The sequence below is a fragment of the Xyrauchen texanus genome, chromosome 21 (assembly GCF_025860055.1).
Source record: "Xyrauchen texanus isolate HMW12.3.18 chromosome 21, RBS_HiC_50CHRs, whole genome shotgun sequence".
Classification (NCBI taxonomy): Eukaryota; Metazoa; Chordata; class Actinopteri; order Cypriniformes; family Catostomidae; genus Xyrauchen; species Xyrauchen texanus.
This window is the reverse complement of record NC_068296.1, coordinates 20,151,438-20,177,626: the sequence shown is the minus strand read 5'-3', so window position 1 is coordinate 20,177,626 and position 26,189 is coordinate 20,151,438. Positions and strand designations below refer to the sequence as shown.

The 26,189-nt window shown below is 37.8% G+C and overlaps 1 protein-coding gene across 9 annotated transcripts in view; it reads left to right on the top strand.

Moving 5' to 3' along the window:
- LOC127661401 (myocyte-specific enhancer factor 2A-like) overlaps nt 1-26,189 on the top strand; it is a 145,710-nt gene that overhangs the window by 24,991 nt on the left and 94,530 nt on the right. For all 9 annotated transcript variants that reach the window (XM_052152071.1, XM_052152072.1, XM_052152070.1 and 6 more), the window contains one exon: nt 22,019-22,237. In XM_052152071.1, the coding sequence (XP_052008031.1) occupies nt 22,184-22,237 (54 nt within the window). In that variant the 5' untranslated portion in view covers nt 22,019-22,183. The remainder of the gene's footprint in view (nt 1-22,018; nt 22,238-26,189) is intronic.

Genomic DNA, 26,189 nt, shown 5'->3' with positions numbered 1-26,189 from the left:
AAACTTCTGTGATTAATTCATCACGAAGGAATGTTGCATTTTGGTGATCATGAATGAGCCAGTAATTGTTGTGACTCAATTCAAGTCAGAACCTTTGTCAAAGCAGGAGAAGATGCAGCTGTTCTTCATAAACAGGAAAAAGAGGAGCCACATCCATGTTTTCCCCCAGGTTTTCCAAGATTCCCTGTTTTCCACCAGAATTTGTGGATGTAAAAGGTTGTACAAGAGATGATGCATGTCTGTTGACAATAAGACATTCTGAAAATTGTTATTGGTAGACTTATTTATTGTGTTTAGACTTTCCTCCTTTGCTTTTTATTTTAGATTGAGGTGTCAGCACTAGGAATGGGCAGGGTGGTCTGTCTATCGATCTATCGATCGATCGATCGAGTTTTTAATGATGTGTCCTTTGTGAACACCTCCTGTGAAACATGGCTGATCTGGTAAGTCCTATTTATCTGGGGCTTCCTTAAGGCCAACTAGTCAACTTATTGTTTATGCAACTATACAAATTGAAAAAAAATAATATATATATCCTTTTTTTTTTTTTTTTTTCACATCTCTAGTTAGTGCTGACTTATTCGGATCATGGGCAATAGAGAAAAACAAAAGAGAGGCATTGAGGAACCAATGCTGCTGATAAGGCCATTAAATAATTGACACATTAAATCACATAACGAAAGAAAGATCTGTTCTGATTTTTGTACAGTGTCTTTTGTACAGTGTGATTCCTCTTTAACCCTAAACACATGTCCGATTTGGCTGTGAACCCTGCCGATATACTTTTGGCATACTAGGTCACATTTGACTGCGAGGGAGTTTTAAATTACCCTAATCCTCAGCATTTGTGAAGATGTAATTCACGTAATATATGACTCTAGTGATTTGTCAAGGCCACCTGGAATACTTTCCATCTTTCCACTGTCTGCAGCACGCTGATAGCAGGATGTCCATATAAAAAGCTCCATCCTGGATGTAAATGGAGCTCTTTGTCTTAACTGTGCTGAGAGGGAAATTACCCATGCTCTTAGATCCATATTCAACACAACACCATTTCAATGGGGGCTTTTATTTTACCAGTGTTCAGTTGAAGAATTCAGCCATAGCCGGGCCCCATCTTCATATTTATTCTGTTGCCAGATAGAAACAATCTTAAGCTTCAGAGAGAAATCAGCCTGTTTTCTCTCAGGCCAAGGGATCCTATTCAGTAAGACTAGTTATGAAAGTTTACAGAAATTCAGCACATTTAATTGCAGTAGAACATATGTGATGTCGGGTGGTTGACTAGAATAGTTGTTAGACTAGTCGTCTAACAACTGACTAGTTGATTTGTGGGGTCAACTACAAAAATTCTTTAGTGGTGGTGGTTTTAATGGGAGACACAATTCTCAAATTGAGAGATCACTTTGAATCACTCACATTAAATCCTCTGCTGTGAGTAATAGTCCCATATTTCTGATTCTGTCTGACACTGCTTAAAAAATTGTTGCAGTAAATAAGGTTTAAACTGCTTGATGTATGTACTCCAATATTATCTTGCAGTCTGTGCTTTAGACTGCGCTGCGAGGATTGCCCTGAAGCACTCCAGTTACATTGAAGCGCATCATTCTGCATTCAGGATGTGCATTAGCTGTTCTGGAGCCTTTCATATTTCTTTTCTTACTTTGATAGTTTTGTGCAATAATATGTTTAAGTTATTTGGCCTATTTATTTTTTGAATATCTGTTTGTTACCATGTTGTAGTGCTGTGCCTGCGTCCGTATATCCTCTAAAAGGCTTCTGATTGGGGGTCACGTAAAACATAACGTTGCCTAATTTTACATTATTATCCTTAACACTAACTAGTCTACTAGTCATTCAAACAACTGACCAATAGGTTGATAATGAAAATTGGTAGTTTTGCACATCTCTAAGGATTTTGCCCTGGTCTGAGTGTTTTGGATAGTAAACAGTTGAAAATCTCTATATTATTTACAAGTTTTATCTAGTTTTATTTACGTTTAATTTAGTTTAATTTCCCCTTACTGTTGCACAACATTGATTTTGCACACATCACGCAATGGGTCTGTTCCAAAACCCTAATGATCTCCCTCCGGAGGCAGCTTTTTAATGCATCATATGCTCTCTCCCTACGGGAAGGCTGTTCCAAAAGGTAGGTATCTTATAGTTTTGCTGCCTCCTAAGATACTTCATTCTGGCTAAATTCTAAGGTAACATCCTGAGCTGCATTTGATGAGCTCTATTTTAAAGAGTTGCCGCCTAATATAGAGCTTTCCTAATTGCTCTCTTAATAGGCCCAATTTCATTTAGGATGCTGCCATAGAAAACAGCTGCCTATGTAGGCATTAGACAGTGAGGCAGCTAACTATGTTTTGGAACAGACCCATGGATTAGAGATATCACAGGTTAGCTTCTGTCTATTTATCTACTAGTTTGCCATGCAGATTCCTTGAAATTGTAATAAAACATAGAAAAAAAATGTGGTAAAAAAAAAAGTCTTGTAGGTCTGGGATCTGATATGAAGTAGCTGACCTCTGCCATGTAAGGAGAAAAAATTAAAGACAAGGAGGTATCAATTTTACAAGCATGACATCACCCTCCCTCTGGTGCTGGCACTTTTCAACAAGGGAAAACATGACGCCACTCCCTCAGTAAAATTCAGCACAATTAAAACACAGTTAAGTACACTGGACAAGATGCCCATGTGAATATTTAGTTTATAATCTATGCAGAAACAGCATATATAGGCCTGCCGTTAGTATCGGTTTACTTTGTAAAATTTGCTTGTATTGTTGGTCATAAACTAAACATCTGTTAAGGAAAAAGTCAAGAAGGTTCTAAATTGAGGGCAAATGCGCTACATAGACAAAACCCAGTTACTACGCAAATACTTGGCTTCAAATGGCCTCAAAGTTACTTAGGTTTGTGTGGATTTTATAGTAACTCTTGTCTCCACTCTCCGATTTCTCTGAATCTGATTATAGTTGATCCAAACCTATCAGTCACAACAACATTTCAACCAAAGTGTTGTTCCTGCATTTTCCCTTTGCACGGTAATATACAAAACTATTTTGTGTATATTCCTTTATTTTTACTTTATTTTATTCAACCTTACTTTATTGTAGGGCTGAACGATTAACCAAAATATAATCTAAATATGCGATATGTCACAATGCGATTTTCATACCGGGAGGGCTGCGATTTAATAAATAAAATAAATGGTCTCAATGCGCTGCCTGCTGTGCTGCTACTATGTGCACTGCTGTTTTGTCTGTAGTGCTTTCTTAAATAGAACAGGATCACTGTATTGCACATGTGGTTTTAGAGTGGTTCTGTGTTTCATATACACAAACTCTTATCTATCTGGTGCCCTGATTGACAAATGTGCTCGGCATTAGGTTAGGTTAGGTGTGCTATCGTGATCTGAGCACATTTTTAAAGCTTCCCAGATTTACTTTAATTGCACATTTGTTTAATTGCACATACCTCTATGTTTGTCCGCTACAATTTAATGAGCAATTGAGTAAAATTCAGATTGTTGTCAACCTCTCTCTCTCTCTCTATTGATCTAGGTGAAACTGTACTCTGGGCCTGGTATCTCAGCTGTTCTGTGGCCATACTTGGCAAGCATTTCTGACTCTCTGATTCACTGATCGTCTGTCTGTCAGTGGCTTAGCTGCTAGCTTGCTTCTGAGCACACATGGAAGGTGAGCTGGCCTGTCACTAACCACCCATTCAGGCCACAGGCTATCAGTGATCAGTTGGGCTGAAAAAAATCTTGGGAAGGCAAACAGCATGTCCTCACTCTTGCTGGTAGTCTCTCATTCCTGTCACAATGTCACTCTAGGTCCCTTTGTCTCTATATTTTATATTTTTGTCTATATTTTTGTTTATTTATCGTTTATTTGTGGGGTTTTTACCTTGGTACCAATAGTATTTTTCCTGCTAATTTTCTCCATGGAGACAAAAAAAGTAATGATCAAATCGAACAGCTATTAGATGATTGACATTATTGTGAACTATGATTTGAACCAAAAAAAAAAAGAGACTTTGAAAATTGTGAAGAAAGACAAAGAAAGCAATGTGAGTGATGTAATTGAAAAAGAAAATTATGGTTAAATATATCATTGCTTATAATAGGTATGTCTTGGAGGGTTTATATGTTATTGTTAAAAATCAATTTCACTATTGAGAAAATTAATGGGATTTTTATTTACTATGGGAACCCTACTGTTGCGCTGTATTGACAGTGAAAGCAAAGAGGGGAGAGGAAAATATTTGCAGGGAGGAAAGGAATGGGATTGTGACACATTGCAGGTCATTTCAAACCTATTTTCCCCTTATGAACATCAAAGCTCAACATGGTATATTTGGTGCTAACCTCTATGCCACTGCTCGGATGCATTTTCTCTCTATCATCCATAGAATGGACCTCAAGTAGCACATGAAGTCAACAGTATGTAAATCCTTTTTGATTCAGTGATAAATTACTCTATCAGCCACTTTCAGAAACAACAGTCTTTTTTAAACAAATGTTTACACTTTGTCTCTCTACATATTTGAGAACTCATTATATGTTCAGAGCGAGGCAACTGAACCTAAAGAAGTTATTGTTTGTTTTGCCCAAACAGACCAAGAATTCTTGCTAACTGAAAACACCACAAATGCAGACAAGGAATATCTGTGCACTTCAAACATTAGTTCATTGTGCTGAGTTAAGAGAGACTGCATTTAAAGTCCATTAGTTAGAGAGCAGCATTTTCTAAAGAAGTGCTTCCATTGTACGGTGCATAGCATAAACACCACTGCAGCTTCAAGCAGACATTTACGTAAGAGCATATATCTATACAGTATTTAATTTTTTTTTTTGCTGAATGGTGGAAGATATAAAACGTCATGGCAACCTTGTTCAGAACCTTTCTGGAGCAGGGATGCTATGGTGATATTCTTGTATTTCATAAGGAGGTCTTGTAGTCTATGGTTTGAACCATCTGAAACCTTAACGACAAACTCCAGCTAAAGAACACTTAGTGGATTCTATCATTTCAGTCCATAATGAAATTAAAAGAATAGTTTGACTTGCCAAATAGATGATGAATAGACTCTTGAAATTGTAGGGCACTTTGCTATTGCATTTTTGTATAAGAGCCCCAGAGAAAGAGGTGGGGTTCGATTGACATCATGACATTTTAAAAAATCATTTAAAGTTGGAGCATTTTATATGTGAACAGCTTTTTGTTTTACATTTCAAGCAAGTGATATGCTGCTCCCATGGTGCTTTTTCTTTCATTGAATGTCTTTTTTTTTTTTTATCCGGTACGCTGTCTGTGTATATCTGCTGAGAGATTATTGTGCATCAATCTTTCTATTCCAAAAAAAAAAAATTATAAAAAAAATCTCATCAGTTCACAACCTTTCCCAGTTTATGAGTCATTGGCATCTATGCTGCCCGGATTGCATAAACCTTTTATATAATGGAGTATTGTAGAACAGTAGGACTGAAGAGGATTGAAATGTCATGGGGGAAGAGCATAGTATCAACTATTTAGTGTAAGCTGTTTTCCTGTAAAAAGCAGAAGTATCTCACAGGTCAGGCAGTGGCATGCATTCGGTGTCTGCCGTGACAGCTGGAGCGTTACATAGAAGGATTTTTTGTTGTATTTGAGTGAAGAGATTATTTTATCATAGTTGGTTTTCCGTAGAAAATATAGTTTCTCGTTGTCTTAGTGAGGTTTATGTGAGAAGATATCCATTGTTCACTTTAGAAATTTAACCTACTAAAATGTAATTCCTGCCTGAAGTATTTAAGTAAAAATCAAAAAGTGCCAAATTTACAAGAAGCATTAAATAATTCATGCCACTTTTATTACTGATGAAGAAAATAGAGTAGATATTACAGAAATTATCATGACATTATAAATAGAAGCAAATATGTTGTTGAATTTTTTTTTACAATACGATGTGTGAAATAGCTCTGATTTGAATGTGTAAACATTCCTATGATGCCAAAAAAATCCTGTCTAGTTAGGATGCTCACTTGATGCACAATAATAGTCTTGTCTCATTTTTCAATTATTTGTTTGTCTAAAGGAGCTTTGTGTGTGTGTGTGTTGTATATTAACATATTAATGCAAGGCATCTTTAATACACTCATGCGCCACAGTTCCCTCAGGAGGAAAATCTCAATTCATATCCACTGTTTATCATTTCTAAGTTGAGATCTGTGCAACATCAAAAGACTGCCATTCCAGTTAACACAGCTCGCAGGGTGGCTCTGGGCAAAATGGGGTGTAGTTCTGGCAGGGGGGGCTGGCACTTTTCAGTGCATCAGTGGGATTAGTTATCTCTAGTGATGACTCCCTATTTCTCTCTGTGCCGATGGATAGCCATGCAAAGAGAGCCAGGAACACATGCCATCACTTCAGACAACAAGTAGGAGAATGCTTTCATGCAAACATCTAGAGATCACACTGAATGTGTGCATGTATAAAGCTGTTAGCATGTACATCTATGTGTGAGATTGGGTGAGAAAAAGAAAGGGAAATCTGAGTAATCTTTGTTTAAATCATGCAATTTAAATGAATTGCTGTAAGCACGTATGATTCATTTATTGACAAATTTATAAAAGTACTTGAGAGACTTCAGCAGCTGAATATTGAGTTTTGTGCCAAAGGCTCTACATAATGTAACCCAGTGAACTTTATTGTAAATTCACAGTTTTTGACCTGTTTCAGAAAGAATATTACAGTCAGTGGATATGTTTGTACAAATTTCTTAACAAAAACAAGACTTGAGGGCTCACCCAAGTGGAAAAACAAAACTCCAAGGCTGACTTTTGTGTCAAGATACTATGTCTGTACATTGACATACTGTCATAATGAATTCTGTTGATGAAAGTATTTTCGAGACTAGCTCACAGTTCTTTCTATTTAAATTATCTTTTGATGGAGATGTTGAGTTGAGCGGGTTTGGCCTTTGCTATAGATATGATGTCAAAGATGATCACATATCTGTCATAGACGCTGATATTTTGGAGGTGAGCTTAGCTTAAAGTTACCCACTTATATTCAACTTGAAATGGCAGTTGCAATCCCCTTATTGTCACATATTTCTGAGTGACACAGAATATATAACGATACAACAATATATAGCGTCACTTGATTTCATCCATCAAGAACTGATTGGATTGTGAAAAGTAGGTGTTCCACAAAAATTGTGGAGGAATAGCGTCCCCCACAAACACCGGTAGCACTCCCTTTTGAAGAGGCTGTTTGACCGGGACATGGTGGCTAAAGGTCAAGTTAACTCTTGAGAGCATATCAGCATGTCTTAATAGTAACAATTCTTCATCAAATGAATCATTATTTGCTATTCTTGCCATAATCTTTACATTTAATTAGTGCATTAAATTACTGCGTTAAAGAAAGCCGACATTACAAAAGTAGTTAAAACAATGCCTAAAAAGCTATTTGTCTATTGGTTAACATTATTTTCTATCCTAATAAATGTCCCTGATCATATTGTACACCAATAATCAGTGCACTTTACTCATTTAAAAATAAATCAATTTCTTCTCCACCTCTGAAATAACTTTTATTTTCTGCTGATGTAACTAAGGCCATATGGGAGGAGAAAAATAGTATTAACCAATGATACCATAGCCAACATATTTCCCCTCTTGCTATCCCATCAAATCCCAGTGGATAAAATCAAGTCCTGCCATTTTACAAAGGTTAAATGTCTTGCAAATGCCATTTCATGTTGTTGTTAAGAAAGATTATGTAAATGGTTACATAAAACAACTGTAATATCACTAGATTTTAGAAGGTTGACCATTATAGTTAAACCTTGAACTTTTTCAATGACAATAGCTTTCAATTATTCAGTTGTTCGGCAAATACCCGTTCAAAGGTATTTTGATTAAACTGATTTCATGGAGTTCCATCACTTTTATTAGAGACACCAAAATCCCGGATTAGGGACAATTAACATGGGCAAACGTTCACCCACCCAGCACAGTGGTCTCCCCACATGAAATGGATCTAACTGTTTGGAGAGGGTCATCGCTTTATCCTTGAGAAACTGAGAATCCATTCATCGGCTCGGCTTGGAAACCTGACTGATGCAAATGGATCACTGGGAATACGAGTGTCCCAGCAGTAATTATGTTACAACACTGCTACCGCACACGACCAGAGGGTAGTGGGGGTGGGCGGTGGTGAAAAGAATAGTGATACTTCTCTTGTTTCATTACAAGTTTTTTTTTTTTCCACTTTTGTCCTTTTCTTATTGCCTGGCTGTCATATTCACACACACACACAGACAATGCACAACCGGTGATTACTATACATCTGTCATGACATTTACCATGTGCTGAAGAGTGAACTTCAAAAAGTCATGTCACACCTAACATGCAATCAAAGGGTATTTTTAAGTGAGGCTGGTCTCACTTATTCTTTTTTATCTTTTCTTCTACTTTTGTAGAGTTCTTGTCATTTTTGCCACCAAAAAACTTGATTGGATGATCAAGGAGGAAACAGTAAGGAAAACAGGAACATATTGTAGTTTCCACCATGGCTTTTGCAGCACAGCCCCAAGGCATCTTTTCTGTTCAAAGTCACCTTGAGTAGTTTGCCCCCTCTCCCAGCTCTCGACCTTGCTAAAATCCCTGATTGATTGTAGCTGATTGTCTAGTGTGCACTTGTCATTCTCTCACTCTTCATGTAACATGCATTTTATTATTTTAGAAATTGAAGTCTTCAGTGGACATTCTAACTATATCTGAATTAGTGTATTGGCAACTGTCCCAGTGAAATGGCATCACAAATGTTTTTTTTTTTATGGTGTCTTTAAAGGGTGTTCACTGCTGTAACAAAGTGGCCTGGAAGTAATTCGTTTTCAACAAGAGTTTTGATTTCAGGTGAAATATGCTGTATATACACTCACTTAACACTTTATTAGGAACACTATGGTCCTAAAAAAGTGCCAAACATTATCTTCTGCTTTTGTAGCCGATCCGCCTCAAGATTTGTGCATTCTGAGATGCTAGTCGGCTCTCTTCAATTGTAAACAGTGGTTATCTGAGATACTGTAGTCTTTCTGTCAGCTAAAACCAGTCTGGCCATTCTACATTGACCCCCTCTTATCAACAAGCCATTTCTGTCTGTAGAATGTTATTGTTTTTGGCACCATTCTGTAATTTTTGAGACTGTTGTGCATGAAAATCCCAGGAGATCAGTAGTTACAGAAATACTCAAACCAGTCCGTCTGGCACCAACAATCATGACACAGTCGAATTCACTGAGATCACATATGTCCCCATTCTGATGGTTGATGTGAACATTAATTGTAGCTCCTGACCCATATCTGCATGTCCGTCCGTCCGTCTTTCTGTCCGTATGTCTTTCTGTCCGTCCGTCTGTCTGTCTGTCTGTCTGTCTGTCTGTCTATCTATCTATCTATCTATCTATCTATCTATCTATCTATCTATCTATCGGTTCATTTTGAGGTGTTTTGTAAGTGATTTTTGTTTTTGAACCCTTGCTCTCCTGTGACCATGCCCTGCTATTATTACTACTGTTCAATCCCTTAAGAGGTTGATACTGGGAGAGTTTTGATGTGGTGATGGCATTTTGGAGGTGAGAATTGGCTTTCCCTCACCTCAGCTGCAATGACACCAGGCACAAGCAGTATGGAAGATCTTCTCGGCTGGCATTGATCTGGCCAGGGAATGTAGCACAGAGTAGAGTTGCTGGATGGAGCATGCGGTCATTAGCAAAGATTGACCACCCAGTGCCTGCCTGCTCAGCAGTTTTATAGTCAGCCATCAAACCAACAATATATGAAGATCCATATCACATACCTAAATCCTAGCTTCTGGTAGCTCTACATCTCTACTACATTTCTCAGAGATGCAGAGTCTTATACTGTGGTAATAATTAGACTTATATGATACAAAGCTAATTTAGACTCCGTGAACATCGGCAGAGTTCAAACTAATTGGCTTACTTGAGTGTATTGATATAAATATGCTCAGAATTATGTCTTTTTTGTTGCACAATCCTTCGATTGTCATTATGTCACTGTGCTTCTAGTTTCTTAGAACAGCACTTCCAGTAAAGCTACATATGCGTCTGCTAAGAACAGACAGAATATGCCCACATCACAGATTTATTTACCATAAGCACTTGTCTTTAGATCATATTTTACAAATATAGTTTAGTATATATCCCCTCTGAGGAAATATTCACCTAACCAGTGACACTGTCACTCTTCGTTTTGACAAATTACACTTGGTCATTTTTTTTTTTTTTGTAAGTGGTAGGTTTCCTTATCCATACATAACATCAGTTTTCTGAATGAGTTCTGAATTAGTCACATGTTTAAGAACATCAGTCACTGACATAGATATAATGCAGAACTCAAAACATTCTTCAGCATGCAAATGTGATTTTGGAGCTTTTTTGTGAGCTGACAAATGGTGATATCTTTCAGATTGATCCAATTGCCGCAAAATAAAAAATATTTCTCCCAGGCTGTACAAGATTTGATGTAGAATCATTCAGTTTTTCTCCAGAAGAATCATCCACAGCCAGCACTTTTTCTTGCATTCTGTTCTTTTATTATATTTTGCATAATTAAATGCTAAAATATGAATGTAAAAGTTCTCTAGTTCATGTCTGTGTAAGATTCCTCATATTTCAGTCTACCCTCTGGGGCTTTTTTTTTGTTGACATGTACATATGTATCATTTTCCGGAAACAGAACTTATATCCTGAACATCCCTACTTGTGAGGAATGTGTTTCGAAATCATTTGCCCTCATGTGGAACATCACCTTAAGCCATAATTTAAAAAGTGAATTGACATGGTGTGAAAAGTTTGTTATGAGTGAACGCAGGCAGACTTTTGTGCTTTTCCATTTGCGCTCCCTCTCTGAGCCTCATTTTCACTCATTTATACATGCGCACCCCTTTGCTAGATCTTATTAATTATATCTCATTAGTTGCCTTGGAAACAGAGGTGAGGGAATGAAGAGTGGAGAGTGGAAATGGAGAGACTTGACAAGTAAAAGAATGAGAAAATGAGAGAAAGGAAGAAAGACTAAGAAAGGAAGACAGACTGCAGAATAAAAGTGTGAACTGGAAAAGAGGAATTGAGAAAGTGGCGTTGTCAGATTAGCATCAGGAGACATTAACAGCAGTGGAGCTGCCGGGGCTGGACTCTTTACCCTGAGCTGCTGGAGACAAAGATAAGCACATGCTCACAAAGGCCGTCAGGGTAGTGGCGGACACCAGCACCCCTCCTCCCCATCCAGGCAATGCTGCTACATCTGCAGGTACATAGCCACCCTTGAGAGCCCAAGAACAAAAGCACCAGCTCTCCCATCTTCCCCTGTGTTGTCAATGCTTCACACAAATGAACTTTAGTCCTCTCACCAGCCCTCAACTGTAGCACCACACTACATGGAGGAAAAACAGTCCCTTTGTCTTTGTAATTCATTTGTGATAAACTCAGTATTATGTATTTCAAAGTTCTACAGTTTATATATACTGCAGATCTGTCTGTTTTATGGCTTCATCCTTCTTTGGTGTATTATCGAGTGGTGATTCATAGTTATGTAAGCCTGGAAGGTTTGAGCTCCTTATCAGTGGAGGCCAAAAAAAGGGAAGCTTGGTGCTGCTTGTTTAAAAAAAAATAAATAAAATAATAAATAAATAAATAAATTAAAGAATAGAAAGTGAGCAAGAGCTTGAAAGAGTGCGCTGAAGTCGTCCGCGAAACGGCCCTGGTTGTAAATATAATAAACATGCTGCTATAATACACAGGAGATGGTCTTGTGTAGTTGTTTAGTCTCCAGCAGACAGGAAGATAACAAGAGGAAGGATCAGAGCAGTTGCTTGTGCCAGTGGCTCCTTTTTTCCCCTTTATTCTCTCTTTCTCTCTCTTCCTCTTTCCCACCCAGTCTAGCTTTTTCTCTCATGTCTCTGCCTGGCTGCTATTGGTCATCTGAAGGGGTCTGAAAAACAGGAAGTTGAGGAGCAGGATGTAGGGAGTGCTCTCTGCCCATGGCTTGTTCTGGGACGTCAAGCTTTTAAGGCAACTGTGCACAGGAAACAACACTGTCATGGTGGTGCCCGAGATGCTGGACACTGCCTGAAGTCTAAAAAATAATGACTCTCTCTCTCCTTTTTCAAGTGCTTTCACTTGGTTTCACTTTACACTTACAAAATATTTGAAGTAGTGATTGACCAACATGATTTTTTTAATGGCCGATAACAATATCTAAAGAGCAGGATCGCCGTTAGGCAGAAATAATGCGTATATACTGTTTAGATGGTATCACACATAGTAAATGACATGTACATCAAATTTATAAAAATGAAATTAACTTTTATTTAACATAAAATTAACATAATATAAACTTTTTTTTTTTAAATCTGGAAATTAAAATGATTTTTGTGTTTTAGATAGTATATAGCATCTTCTCTGCTTTCTGTTTTGTCTTCCCATATCCATTATAGAAATTGTTATAACAAAAGAACGATGGAACAATAACAACAGTGCACATGCTAATGAAGTCATTACGGACTGTACAGTATGTGCATATCAACAATCTAATTTTGTCACTAAAATACCTAATAAATTTAATAATAGCTAATAATAATATTTACACAATAACTTGCATAAAGCCTTGCTATGCAGTCCTGTTAAACCCTTATGCCTTTTTCTGAAAACTGAAGAAAATACTTTTAAGTTTCTGTTTGTAGCTGTATTGACAGTGCCCTTCTAATTCAGTGAAATGCTCTCAGTCATTCTTCTATCCACAAAATCCCGGTGCTATGTGGTTATTTTAGATTTGGATAGTAACTATTAGTGGCCAAGTGCCAACTTAAGCATGTCTGTTAAGTATGAGCACAAGAAGGAATTTGTGTGTTTTTAAGCACAGAACTGTCTTGAAATACTGTCATGAGCCTCATACATGCTCAAAGTATGTGTAATACACTATAGAGAACAGATCTGCACACATACAATAAGCACAGCGAGCAACACGTGCAGGATATTTTTTCATTTTAAATTGCAGCTATTACGGTTTAATAATCATACTTATTTATTTTGGGATTTTTATTTTTTATTTTGATTAGTTGTTCAGCCCTATATATGACATTATTAGCAGCTATTTACATAAAGCACACATGAAGTGCTTTGACTTTAAATTTTCTCTCTCCAGCAACTGACAGCTTTCAGTTAACACTGCCTGGATCACCGCCTGCTTTTGTCACAGAAAGTATTTTAAGGTTTGTGAATTAAATCTTTGAAAGGTATTCAGTCTGCATTATTGTAGACTGTAGATGGTATACGTTTTTGAGTTATTTGCCTTTTAGTCATTAGACAAGACGGAGGGAGAATAAAAATGCAAGCACATAACATCATGAGGGAAAAATGGGATAGTTAAGAGCTGTTGTTTTGTTCTTCGGCTCTCAAGGGTGGCTGTGTACATGCCAATATAGTGACATCATGACATAAGTACTGTAATTTAGCAGAATTGACCACCTGCCTCAAAAATCTTTGTTTTTAATCTTTAAATAAATATTGAGAACAGCTTCCTATGATTAAACTATGTGTCAGCCCTAATTTCCAAATGAACATCAGCAAGGAGATCTACATTTGCTCTATAATTTAGGTCATATAAGAGGAGATAATAATAAAAACTAAAAACAAAAGTTCACAGCACCATAGTGAATGTGTTGTAGACAATATATTTCAGCTGTTCTGTTCACTTAAACTAATGTTATCAGGTGTGTAATCACTATTAAATTACCCGTTTTCTCTTCTCAGGTGACTGTGATGATCTGATTCACTGTCTCCGCAGTTTTTAATCACATTACTGTGTAATTTCTTCAACAAAAAAAAACTAAAGATAGAAATGCCCCTCTTCTGTCCAGCTTATGTAAGAATAATATCCTTTCAGTTTATGAGAATACATCTTCCATGCATTCCTTTGGAAAGTAATGAATATTGTTAAGCATTGTAAATACACAGTACATGAAGTTTTCCATGTTCAGCTCATATTGTTAATAGGGCCTATGTTTTCAATACAGTTAAGGAAACCCCAGTTTATATAGTTAAGGGATTAGAGGAGCACTCTCCAAAATGATGGGTTTGTGTAAAAGTGAGGTAGTAAAGGTTTAGTGTGAAGATGAGGGAATGTAGTGTGTATATGTGTGTTGTAATTACAGTGGTAGTAGGGCATGTTTTATTGAGTGTGAAAAGACATTACCCCAGCACCAGCACTCCCACTCTCACATTGGAACGTTACAAAGGGAGAGAGAGACACACAGAGAGTGGGTGGGGGTACTCACTAACACAAGGCCTGTTTTTCTCACACACTTTCACACCCACTCACACATGCACACATAAACACACTGCAATCATTTACATTTTTATAGAACCTCTCATCATTGGATCATCTCAGTTATGATACACAATCCTCCCGAGTAGTGCGAACGACATGGGAGTCAACTTGTTTATAAGACAAGGGAGTGCTAGTATGTCAGGTGGGGCCCCAAATTTTCACATCTTTAGCTGTATTAGATAATTGCATGTTTCATATCTTATATGGAAACCAAACCTGCATTATATTACACAAGAAAATGTTCCTAGAAGTTGTTTTCTCTGATCTATGTTGGAGTGTGTGGGTGTGTACATGAATGTGTTTGCACATATATGTGTACCTGGGTTGTTCGTGAACAAGTGAACGACCTGTGTACAGTGGGGTCAGGGTCAGCACAGTGAGCACATGGACATGTCTCACTAGAGATCAGCTTTGTATGCACATTCTGTGGGTCATGTACTCCTATTGATTTTCATGTCAGGCACCAGCAGTCTCTCGTATAGAGACATATTCCCAGTTTATCGATCATAGTGACTACAAATGTTTGGTAAGCACCTTTCAAAAATCCTGGACTGGTTTATTTCAAAGATACTGTTGACCAAGCACACTGCATCAAGGACCACATGTGGAATTCATTATTGCAAAGGAATTATTTCATAATTTATTCAACCACTATATGTAAATTACACTCTACTGTTCACTTAGTTTTACATTTTTCTTTTGCTCATTGTCTGGGTTAATAATGTGCAGTGAAAGAAAGTGTAATATTCAGGAGAGATAATGGAAACGTCAGTGGTCTCAGACTGCTGGCTCTGCTGCCCTTGTCCTGGAGCGCTGGACTGATCCAAAAGGATCCCACCCACAGCCAACAATTCCCACTGCATCCACCCTACTTTTCTATATTAGAGAAGGGAGCTTACACATTCTTGCATTCTCTTGTGGTTTCACTTTGATTTCAGCTTTTGAAATTATGTTCGACTTTAGTATTTTCATTTGAAGACAGAAGTTTACATACACCTTAGCCAAACCCATTTAAACTCAGTTTTTCACAATTCCTGACATTTAATTGTAGAAAATATTCCCTGTTTTAGGTCCTTTAGGATCACTACTTTATTTTAATGTGAATGTGAAATGTCAGAATAATTGTAGTAGTCAGAAGTTTACATACACTTTGTTAGTATTTGGTAGCATTGCCTTTAAATTGTTTAACTTGGGTCAAACGTTTTGGGTAGCCTTCTACAACCTTCTCACAATAAGAACTGGTGTAACTGAGTAAGGTTTGTAGGCTTCCTTGCTCACACATGCTTTTTCAGTTCTGCCCACAAATTATTAGGGATGCACCGAAATTAAAATTCTGGGCCAAAACGGAAACCAAAAATCCAGGATGCACTTGGCCGAAAACTGAAATGTAATTGTTTTTTTTTTACCTATTTTTTTTGTGTATAATTGTATTAATTTTATACTTTTTCATGAATTTCATGAATTTAATGAATCTGAATTGAAAACCTACAAACCAATAAAATAAATCACACTTTTATTGAAAGTAACAAACCAAAATTGGACAAAAAAATATGAAAACTATATTAAATATTATTCTTCATTCAGTTCTGTAAAAATCTAATTTTAAAGATTTTATTAACAATTATCCAAATAATGTAAAGTTTTAGAAAATGATTATATGCAAAACAACAGTCAAGTAATGAACTTGGCTAGCATCTTTCAAAAAGTTTAAATATGCAACATTAATTTTAATTAAAACAAAAGACAGAACACAGAATGGCAGAGGGCCTCTATTCCACTGATCTATATATAACTATTATATATAATTATATTTATAGATCAGTGCTCTATTCTGTTTATGTAAACGTATGTACACTTTAAGTGAAAATGATTGTGCAAAACAGCAGTAATTGAACTAAATCCAACCTCAACTGTAAACGACAGATGTATCCTCAAGTGAAGAACAAGTGTAATGTAATTGCTATATACATCATATTGGACCGCTTTCTATTTAACTACAAGTGACAGGTTTCTCTTCAAGAACAAAAGTTGCTAAACTTTCTGACAGTCTCTTCTGTCAGAAAGCTCATAAAGAACATGAGATGCTGCACTGAACAGCCAAAAACCGAAAGTGCCATTTTCGGCTGAAAATGTTCGGCGGCCGAAATGCTCCCAAGGATGAACTAGACTTGTGAAGGTCCACAATTTTTTCTGAGGTCTTGGCTGATTTATTTTGATTTCTTTTGACATCCACAGGTACACCTCCAACTAAGTACACCTCTTATCAGAAGCTAATTGTCTAAAGGCTTGGCACCATTTTCTGGAATTTTCCAAGCTGCTTAAAGGCACAGTTAACTTAGTGTATTTAAACTTCTGACCCACTGAAATTGTGATATATTCACATATAACAAGTCACAATATTATTATTATTATTATTATTTTTTTTTTAAAGCTAGCATTTTAATGACTTGAACCTAAGAGTATTTAAACTTCTGCCTTCAGCTATATCTGCTCTTTTTCTCCAAGGTAAAGTTGATCACAGTTACATGCCACTTTATTTGGAATAATATGTTTTCATGTTCATATTATCTTTCAGAATGATTCAAGTAAACAGGTTTTTCTTGTCTGCAGGGAGCCCAGTAGTCTCACGTGGCAAAATAGCAGCTTCAATTAGCCAAGAACAGTCCATTTAGAGAGGAAAATTCTAACTGACATTTTTAGCAACCAATCACAGTCGGTTTTATCATTACTGGGTGTTTAGGTGCGGGGTTATTGGAGATGTATCATTCCATAATAAAACACAGACATGAGGAAATAAATAATTTTTGTAATGGATTCGTGAGTGATTGCACATAAAAACACATGGGAAAATATCAGAAAGTTCAGAAAACCTCATTCTAGATTTTTTTAGACATAACTAATTCAACAAAGCAGAAAATGCAGCTTTGCTCATTTTATATTCACTTTACTTTCTGCTATGTGCCTTAAACAAAACTTAAAAGATTTGATGTCACTAACCTGGCAAAACTTCACAACTTTTGTGATTATTATGTCCTCAAAAGTGCTCATTGTATCCATGCTCGACTTGCAGGCGTACTGATAAAACGGCTTGTGAGCGTCTTCTCACAGAAGTTCCATCGAACCAGCCAATCAGATTTGAGTTGATTTAGAAAGAATTTTCCAGTTTTGTGTGCTATGTGCCTCAGACAGTGAGTGCAGACTGTGAGCAGTCCGTGGGCATGCTGTCTGAAGCTGAGACTACTGCCACAGTAACGCAACAATAATTCCGCTTCCAGGCGGCCGGGCTCCTCGTCCCCCGGCAGATAGCTGCGGCAGCTCCGTTGGGGTGGATGGTAGTGGCGAGAACTCTACTATGGCATGTCCCTTCTCCTTCCCGGATTTCGGCACCAGTGTAACGCATTTCAGTGGAAAGGAGGCGGCGAGAACCGGCTTGACGAGATAAATAATATTTTAATGATTAACTTAAACCAAAGACAAACACACACACGACGGACATGTCCGTAAACAATCTCTCTCTCCCGCACCATCCTCTGCAGTCGGCCTTTATCACTCTCGGAGGTTAGCCTGATAAGGGACCGGGTGTGTAGAATCACGACCCTGCCCTCTGCCCTGCCACAATAATGTAGCCACACCAATAATAATAATTATTTTTATACTGCATTTGCTATTCCCTTGTTTACACATTTTATTTGTTGTTTGTTTATTTTCAAATATAAAACCTGTTTAAATGATTTCAGTGTGTATCATTTTAACAATAACGTGATAATACTGATAACCGTGAAAGTTTTGGTCACGATAATCGTGATATGAAATTTTCATACCGTTACATCTCTACTCTAAATATATTATAAACTTTTCTTACTCAGTGTGACCTTGACTATGGGGGAGCTGCACATACCATGAGAGGTTCTGTACAAATTGTGTCTGAAACTGTCCAAAATGTGGAGGTGTGGAGTCTGTCTGATGGCTTTTCATGTTCGGTCCGAATATTAACCTACAAGACACTTCTACTCCACCCAGGTGCAAGAACATCTCAGGAAAACACAAAGAGACTAAACAAAACATTGGCACTGTAATAGAGTCCTGTTACGGATTGCGTGACAAGTCATTCAGAGCTTCATCCAGCCTGTCTATGTTGCAGGATCACAGCTTGTCTATGTCTGTTAACTTGACAGAAATGTCATGACACAGTGCATTACGCTTATGGACCTGCAGTCTCCAAAATGGCTATGACAGCTCACAAATACGATTTAGAGCAACAAGCCTGGATACTTGTAATTATGTCGTGCTATGTTTGGATAAGCAGAACAGGATTGTTATGTGCACACAAACACAGACAAAAATTGGATAAGCAGAACAGGATTGTTATGTGCACACAAACACAGACAAAACCCTCAACTTCAACCATGTAAATTTTCAATCAAAGATCTTGTAAGCTCCGGATGGTTAATCCCAATGTTTTCATTACAGTTAGAGTGATTAAAAGAAAACAAAGAAGAAACTGGATGGTTTTAATCTCTTGGTTTGAAATTGTTCATCTGCAGTGAATAGAATTTGTTATTTGTGTGGGTTTGAGCCAAATTCAGCATTCAATCTGATTTTAGAGTGCATTTGCAGGGGTTGGAAACTACAGCGTACTATAAATAAATAATCGCCCTGTTGATCCAGATATTTGAAATTCTCCACACACAGTAGTTTTACTCCAATGCAAATCACCCCACAAAACTCATAATTCTCATTGTTTTATTTCAAAGGCAGATATGGCTTTCAAAATAGTTTTCCGAGTTGAGGGTTTGAATATGCCACGCATTCGAAATAGACAATGCACACATGACGTGAGTGTGAACAGTGAAGGAAGAGCAGAGTGTTTTTCCTTCCTGCTGTGGGACATGGTGGCTGAGAAAGAACAGTGTCACTCTTACAGGCCTGCCGTGATGCAGTATAGGAAGAGGTCTCATTTATCCTGCATGTTGTCAGAGTTTCCTACTGCGGACAGACGGTGTGAACTCACTCCTAATAGAGACCTGCAGACACCTAAATACTCATTTCTCTTCAGCCAGTAATTATAGTATTTATTTCCTGCGGGTCACTCACAGCCTCCTGGTCATCAAGTTCCAAATTTTTTTGCTGGCATCGTATGGCTACAAAATGTGTCGCACTCTTTCCGACTCTCTGGAGGAGAGAGTTTCTACCCTCCCTCAGCGTATCTTAGATGTGAGATGTGGTTACATAGGCATTTTCTATTTACGTGTTCGTCTGTGTCGATGCTAGATGATGAATGCTTCCTCTGAGAGGGAGCCGGCTCTTTGTGTGCAGGTTAGTAAGGGGAGAAAGGGACAGAAGAGACAGAGGGGGTGACTTGTAGGCTGCCTGGGGGCAAACTGTGCTCTGAACCATACTGGCTTGGCTTCCACTCTATCCCTCACGCTTGAATTGCCTCATCTGGCCCATAGGATTTAAACTAATGTCAGCTCAAGTCTGGGTGCACACTTAATCATCTTAGGAGCAAGAGCTGGCAGCAGATGGGGTTACGAGAGGGAGAATGAGGCCTGCTTTCTGTCTCCTGAAACAGAGTAGAGGCATGGTATGTGTGTATCTGTTACGTGTGCTTGTGTCTTAGGTTGTGTCAGAGAGAGATGCAGACCGAGATATATGTGGGAAGGAGGGAAACCGAGTAATGAAACAGGATGAGATGACTGAAGAGACATTATGCACTGTTTGCATTGTGAAACCAGACAGATGACTTAATAACCTGCTTTTTGATGTCATATTGACTTATCTGCTAAAGATTGCTTTAAGACTGAAGTCAGCAGTAACCTACAAGCATCTTTACTTATTAGTCTAGTTACTTTCATTTTGTTGACTGTCTATCACATAGTCATCAATCATCATTAAACAGCCACTTAAATATAGGGATATTATTGTGATGTTTTTTAAAGGCTTTGTTCACACAGACATAAAATATAATATTTCTGAATATCTGATTTTTGTAGTCTGAATAGGACAAAAACACAAATACATTTTTACAAGTCTGATCCAAACCACTTTTGTAGGTGGTTTGGAATCCGATAAAAATCAGATTTTTCTTAATGCGCCTCAATCTGAATGGTCAGATCGAATTTTTATGTGTTATATTTATTTATTTATTATATTTTAATGGCATTCTTTGTGCGCAATGGGTTGTTTTGTTAAGAACAAATGTACTGCCTTCCAAACTTAAATTATGCCTTCACAGGGCACTTCGAAAGGAAACCAATAATGATAACCACGCTGTAGAATCGTTTCAAGAACATTTTCAATAAAAATTACTTAAAAAGGGAGTTCAGAATGACTTTTTTTTTTTTTTTACACCTTTCAGCCCTCTGACACTGGAAGGTAAAGTCTATAAGGGGAATGGGGCATTGGGATGAACACTACTCAATGGAACGCACCCATGTGCCATGTATACTGTATGCTACTGGGTTGCCAAAGCAGTTCAAACCTCTAAAAAAATCAGAAATTGGCTATACTCACCCAAATAGAAGTGCTAAGGTGCGGTAACACACCGGCTGCGAGCCACCACAGCACGATAAGGTACTGAATGATGTGTGCTACCTGCTAAAATACAGAACAACATTGTCCCGTATGGGATAAGATTTGGGACAGATTGGCTAAAACGGGGCCGTTGTAAACCCTAGCAGCAATAAAGATTGCATATGCCACCTCTCTCATTTTTTAATCAGTCGTCTGTGATGAATGTAATATTTGAGACTGTCCTCATGAAAATTCTCTCGCATGGTGAACACACGCAAGTTTGCATCGTTACTATGACAACTAACGTGGATGCTGTAGCAAAAGCGACTGCTGTCTAAACAGAAAAAAAATCTGATCTGTCCACATATAACCTGCAGTTTGAACAGTCACTTGAGAACAAATCAGATTTTTCCTGCAGTGATAAAAAGCCAAAGAGTCAAAATTATTGTGAGAATACTTGGAGCAATTGACGATTAGGAATTCATACAGTAGATGCATTTTGAGGGTTTAGAAAGAGTTGGGGTTTGAAATCTAACACATCGGATTTTCGAAAGCACAGAGTGTGTTGCAGTAAAACTTAAGGTCACATAACAGACTTCACACTCATGTCTTTGCAACGCACCATCCCAACTGTAATCAGTGGACTCTGATGCAGCATAAACTCCAGTGTGTTGGTGCATATAGTCATGGCCTTGCAGTTAGGACATATACTGTGTTCTGATGCATTCAACCCTGCATTTCTTTCATTTTTCATGTTTTTATTAAAAAAAAAAAATCAAAAATTCCCCCAAAATTAGATGCTTTAGTTTTTGAATCTGATAATGAATGTCACAAGTGCGAGCATGTTGATCTCCAGCTGTTGAAGAGAAGCATGTGGCAAGAAATCATCATGGTTCTCAGTCTTATATCCTTTCTGAATGTTCCAGGCAGTGGAACACAACGCATTCCAACACTTTCATCTGCATCAGATATTCTCTTTTGAGTTTTCAAATTTGTACATCATTTTTCTAATTTTGTCTTTCTGTCTGTCTCTTGCATCCTTTTTCTTTCTCTTCTCTCTTTCTCTCGCTCTTCCTCTCTTTCTCCATAGATCGTGGTGTTGACTTCTCAGGAGAAAGACACAAAGAAAGACGGCGAGATAGAAAGAATTGAGAAGGAAGAGTAGAGTACAATGTGCTAGGGGAGTGAAAGGAGACAAACTTCTGTGTTTTTCTGATATTCTCTGGGTGTCAGAGAGGCCAAGTAGGACACAAAGATGGGACGGAAGAAGATACAGATCACACGGATCATGGATGAGAGGAACCGGCAGGTCAGTAGCTCAAGTTTACACAAAAATGAAAATTGTGTCATTTCTCACCCTCATGTTGTTCTAAAACTAGTTAGACTTTCTTTATTCTGTTGAACACAAAAGAGGATGTTAGGCAGAATGTCAGTCACCATACCTTTCATTGAATGGAAAAAAATGCAATGAAAGTGAATAGTGACCAAGGCTGTCATTCTGTCAATATCTCTTCATGTTCCACAGAAGAAAGGATGTTTGATTTGGAACAACATGAGGGTGAGTAAATGAAGACTGAATTTTAATTTGTTTGTGAACTATTTCTTTAAAAGGCTGTGTCTTAAAACTTATTTAGCTAGCAGTTTTCAGCAATATGGGCATGTCTGGAACATTTGAACCCTAGCATTCCTATGATGCCCAAAAAAGCTGTCTATGTAGGCAGCTTTACTAGGTTTTGACAAGCAGCCATACATTTACAGGGTCATTTGCATGCTCCTTAGATGCCCAACTACTGTTATGAATTTCCAGATTTGATTTCCAGAACTATGTAGTGTTTCTGATTGCAATAAAGTATGTCAGTAATGTTTGAGAAGATGTAAAGAATATGAAATGTTCCATGCAAGTTAATCTCTATTAACAGCATTTGTAGCATAATGTTGATTACCACAAAATGTTTTTAGCCTTGTCCATACTTTTCTTAAAAAAGAAAATATGAGTTGCAGTGAGGCACTTACAATGGAATTGAATGGGGCCAATCTATAAACGTTAAAATACTGTTTCAAAAGTAGCCACAAGATGTGAACTATATGCAATATGCTCTTTCTATTTTTTTCTCTGTAAAGTTACATTCAAACTTATTTTTTGAGTCATAAATGCTAGATGCTATAGAACTTGAATCCCTTAATGATTTTTAAGACCATGGCAAACACAATGGGCTTGAAAGACCATATGATTGTATGGGACCATATGAATGTCCCCGCATTCCTGGATAGACACACACTAAGAGCCATAAAAAGGGACCAGGACATATTTCCAGCCATATTTACAGACACGGCTCGCACACACCACCCTTCAATTTTGGTCCAGAGAAGCTGACGAGGCAGCCAGAGCTGGTGCAAGCCAGTCAATTGCAGCAACACAGAGAAAGGGGTGTCTGGGGTGAACTGGGGTGACTATGGCCTCTCCCTTTTCCCTCTCCCTCTCTCTTCACACTTGTGGGCTTGTACTGGGGCCTGGTGGGGGCATACGCTCCCTGTGGTTGCAACTGTTTGGTAGTAATTAGAAGCAGCCACTGCACCACGGCACCCTTTCATTATAAGGAGGGACAGCGAGACACACTGTGCCCTTCTCCTCTCTCTCTCTCTCTCTCTCTTCCTCACCCTATCTCTGTCTCTTTCTCTCTATTTCCCCGTCCTTTCCCCAGAAAAGTGCCAATGCTCTGACCAGCTAAATATAAAAAGCACAACACAAACCTTTCTGGTCAATTTATGTTTCAAAGACATTTCTTTCTTTCACTCTACCAAACATATGATGTGTTTATATTGATACCAATTTTAAAATTCGTACACAACTTAAAGGAATAGTTAACCCATTAATGTAAATTCCGTTATCATTTACTCACTCATGTTGTTTCAAACCTGTATCACTCATTTTCTTCCATGGAACACAAAAGGAGAATTAAGCAGAATAACAGCAGCAGTCACCATTCACTGTAATTGATTATTTTTTCTATACAATGAAAGTGAATGGTGACTGAGGCTGTCATTTCCAAACATTCCCCTTTTGTGTTCATACACCAATACAATTTACAAAACAGATGTTTCGCCCATACAGTTTTGCTTCAGTGTACATGGCACTTATAATCTCGGTGTGTAAAGGGTAGTCACTCCATTTCTCATGTTTAAGGATTTGATCATGAAAAAGTATGCATAAGTCCATGTCTGTATATCTAGACTGGATGCACCCATTCACACCCACTCAAAATATCATTTGCACCGTCTCGTCAGTGAAATAACTTTCTTGCCATGCTCACGGAAAGCTAATTGAGGTTTTGCTCACTCTCCTGAGGGTGATAACTTAACAGCCTGTGCCCTCCTCCCTTCTTGCCCCCAGCTCTCCACCCACCTCCCTGACAGTTACTGTGGAGGTAGCAGTTCAGCCGAGTGAGAAACTCTAATTTACAGGACAGGCCAATTATCAGCATAACACCAGGTCCTGGGTGGGATCCAAATAGGAAGATTGTAAAGAGAGGATGTCTACTAGAAACATCAGCATCTGCACTCTGTGCCCTAGCCTACAACATCAGCAAAAAAGAAAAGAAAAAAGGAATATATAGAAAGAGAGGAGGAATAAAATAAAAATAAAAAAAGTAAAAAGAAAGTTATTGTAAAATCACTGGCTGATGATAAAATGCATTGTAGATGGCGACCTTAATGTTAATAAATTACTTAAATTAAAGATTGAAATGAAAAGATTGTGGGAAGAATTTAATAAGTATTAATTCCGCACACTGAAAGCTTCTTTCGGTTCTTTAAAACGCTTAAATTGTGCTTGACTTCATCGCACATTTGTATATGTGCCTAGTTATGATGCTCTTCTCCATCATTGGATGAGTTACTGATTCCATAAGAAATAAAAACTGTACATGAACATCTCTTAAAATTTTATACATTTTATTGATTTAATTATATATATTTTTTAATTCTGTACATAAATAACTATAGGCAAATAGTGCAGAATTTTGTCAAAGCACAATCTATAATGAGTTTACATCACAGGTTCCCATTGGCATTGAAAAACCTGGAAATATCAAGGAATTTTAAAGTTGTGAAAAGTCATGCAATAAACATTTTTGTAGATTTTCTCTGCTCTAAAATATTTAATGAGCTACATGTTGCACTTGTGAGGAATAAAACTTGCTTGCAAATTGTAGTGATGTCTGATTAGTGAGTGACTCATTCTTTTGAGTCAGATATTTTTAATGAATTAGTCGAAATGGTTCACAAATCAGTCTAAATTATTCATTATCAAATCGTTCTGTATCAATATGATTGTAAAAAATCTTTATCCAGTAATAACAAATGTGTGGAAAGATAATAGTAAAGTCCACATTCATTGGTCAAAAAAGTTTGGAACCCTGTTACACAGAAAAGTAGTAAGTTAGCACTGAAAAGAATGATAGCATGGCAATAAGACGCAGGTTTTTTTTTATTGAAAACATTGTGAAAGTGGCCCAACTCTGTAGTTAATTTCCCCCTGTGAGTCTCAGCTCCAAACGTGTCTCAACACTGCTATTTTGAGCCTTTTCTTTTGTCTTGTTATTGGCCTAGCTTGAGAGACAATACACCGCCTGGTAATTAATAGTGCTCTTGTCTGTCAGAATCCGAATTTTACGGTGCTCATCACAGAGAATAGTTATCAGTCGCAAACAGGTTCTGGCATGAATGTAGCTTGGCTTTCTCAGCAAAGAGTTTTCAGTGACAAAAATGGAGAAAGATGTAGGACGTAAACCCTTCTGACTTCTTTATATGAACACAAAGCCCCCTCTCACATGTGTGAACCCGGTCTTCTGCTCGCTGTAGGGTGCTCTCCTCACCCAGGGGAGATGGCCATTAGCATACTGGGCCCGCTGAAAGAAGACAATTAAAATCCTTATCTGCACGGCTGTGCCGGGAGCTATCTTTATTCATTGCATTAGATTGAGAGAATGCCTTAAGTGCCCTAATTAAATACAGTGGCAATACCTCACACTGCACAGGCTTCAGCAGGGGTGTTTTGTATCATAATGAGAAGGGCTCTGGAAAGCCTGTTGACCTATCAGGATTTATTTAAGAGAGCATAGCAGGGGTTGGAAGGTCTACGATTCCGGTATCTATTAAAACAATAGCTTCAGAGGCAAACCGCAGGATGTTCATTGTGTCATTTCTGCACACATTTCTCAAAATGTTTTACCCCTGAGAGCTTTTGGAAGATGGTAAGCGTT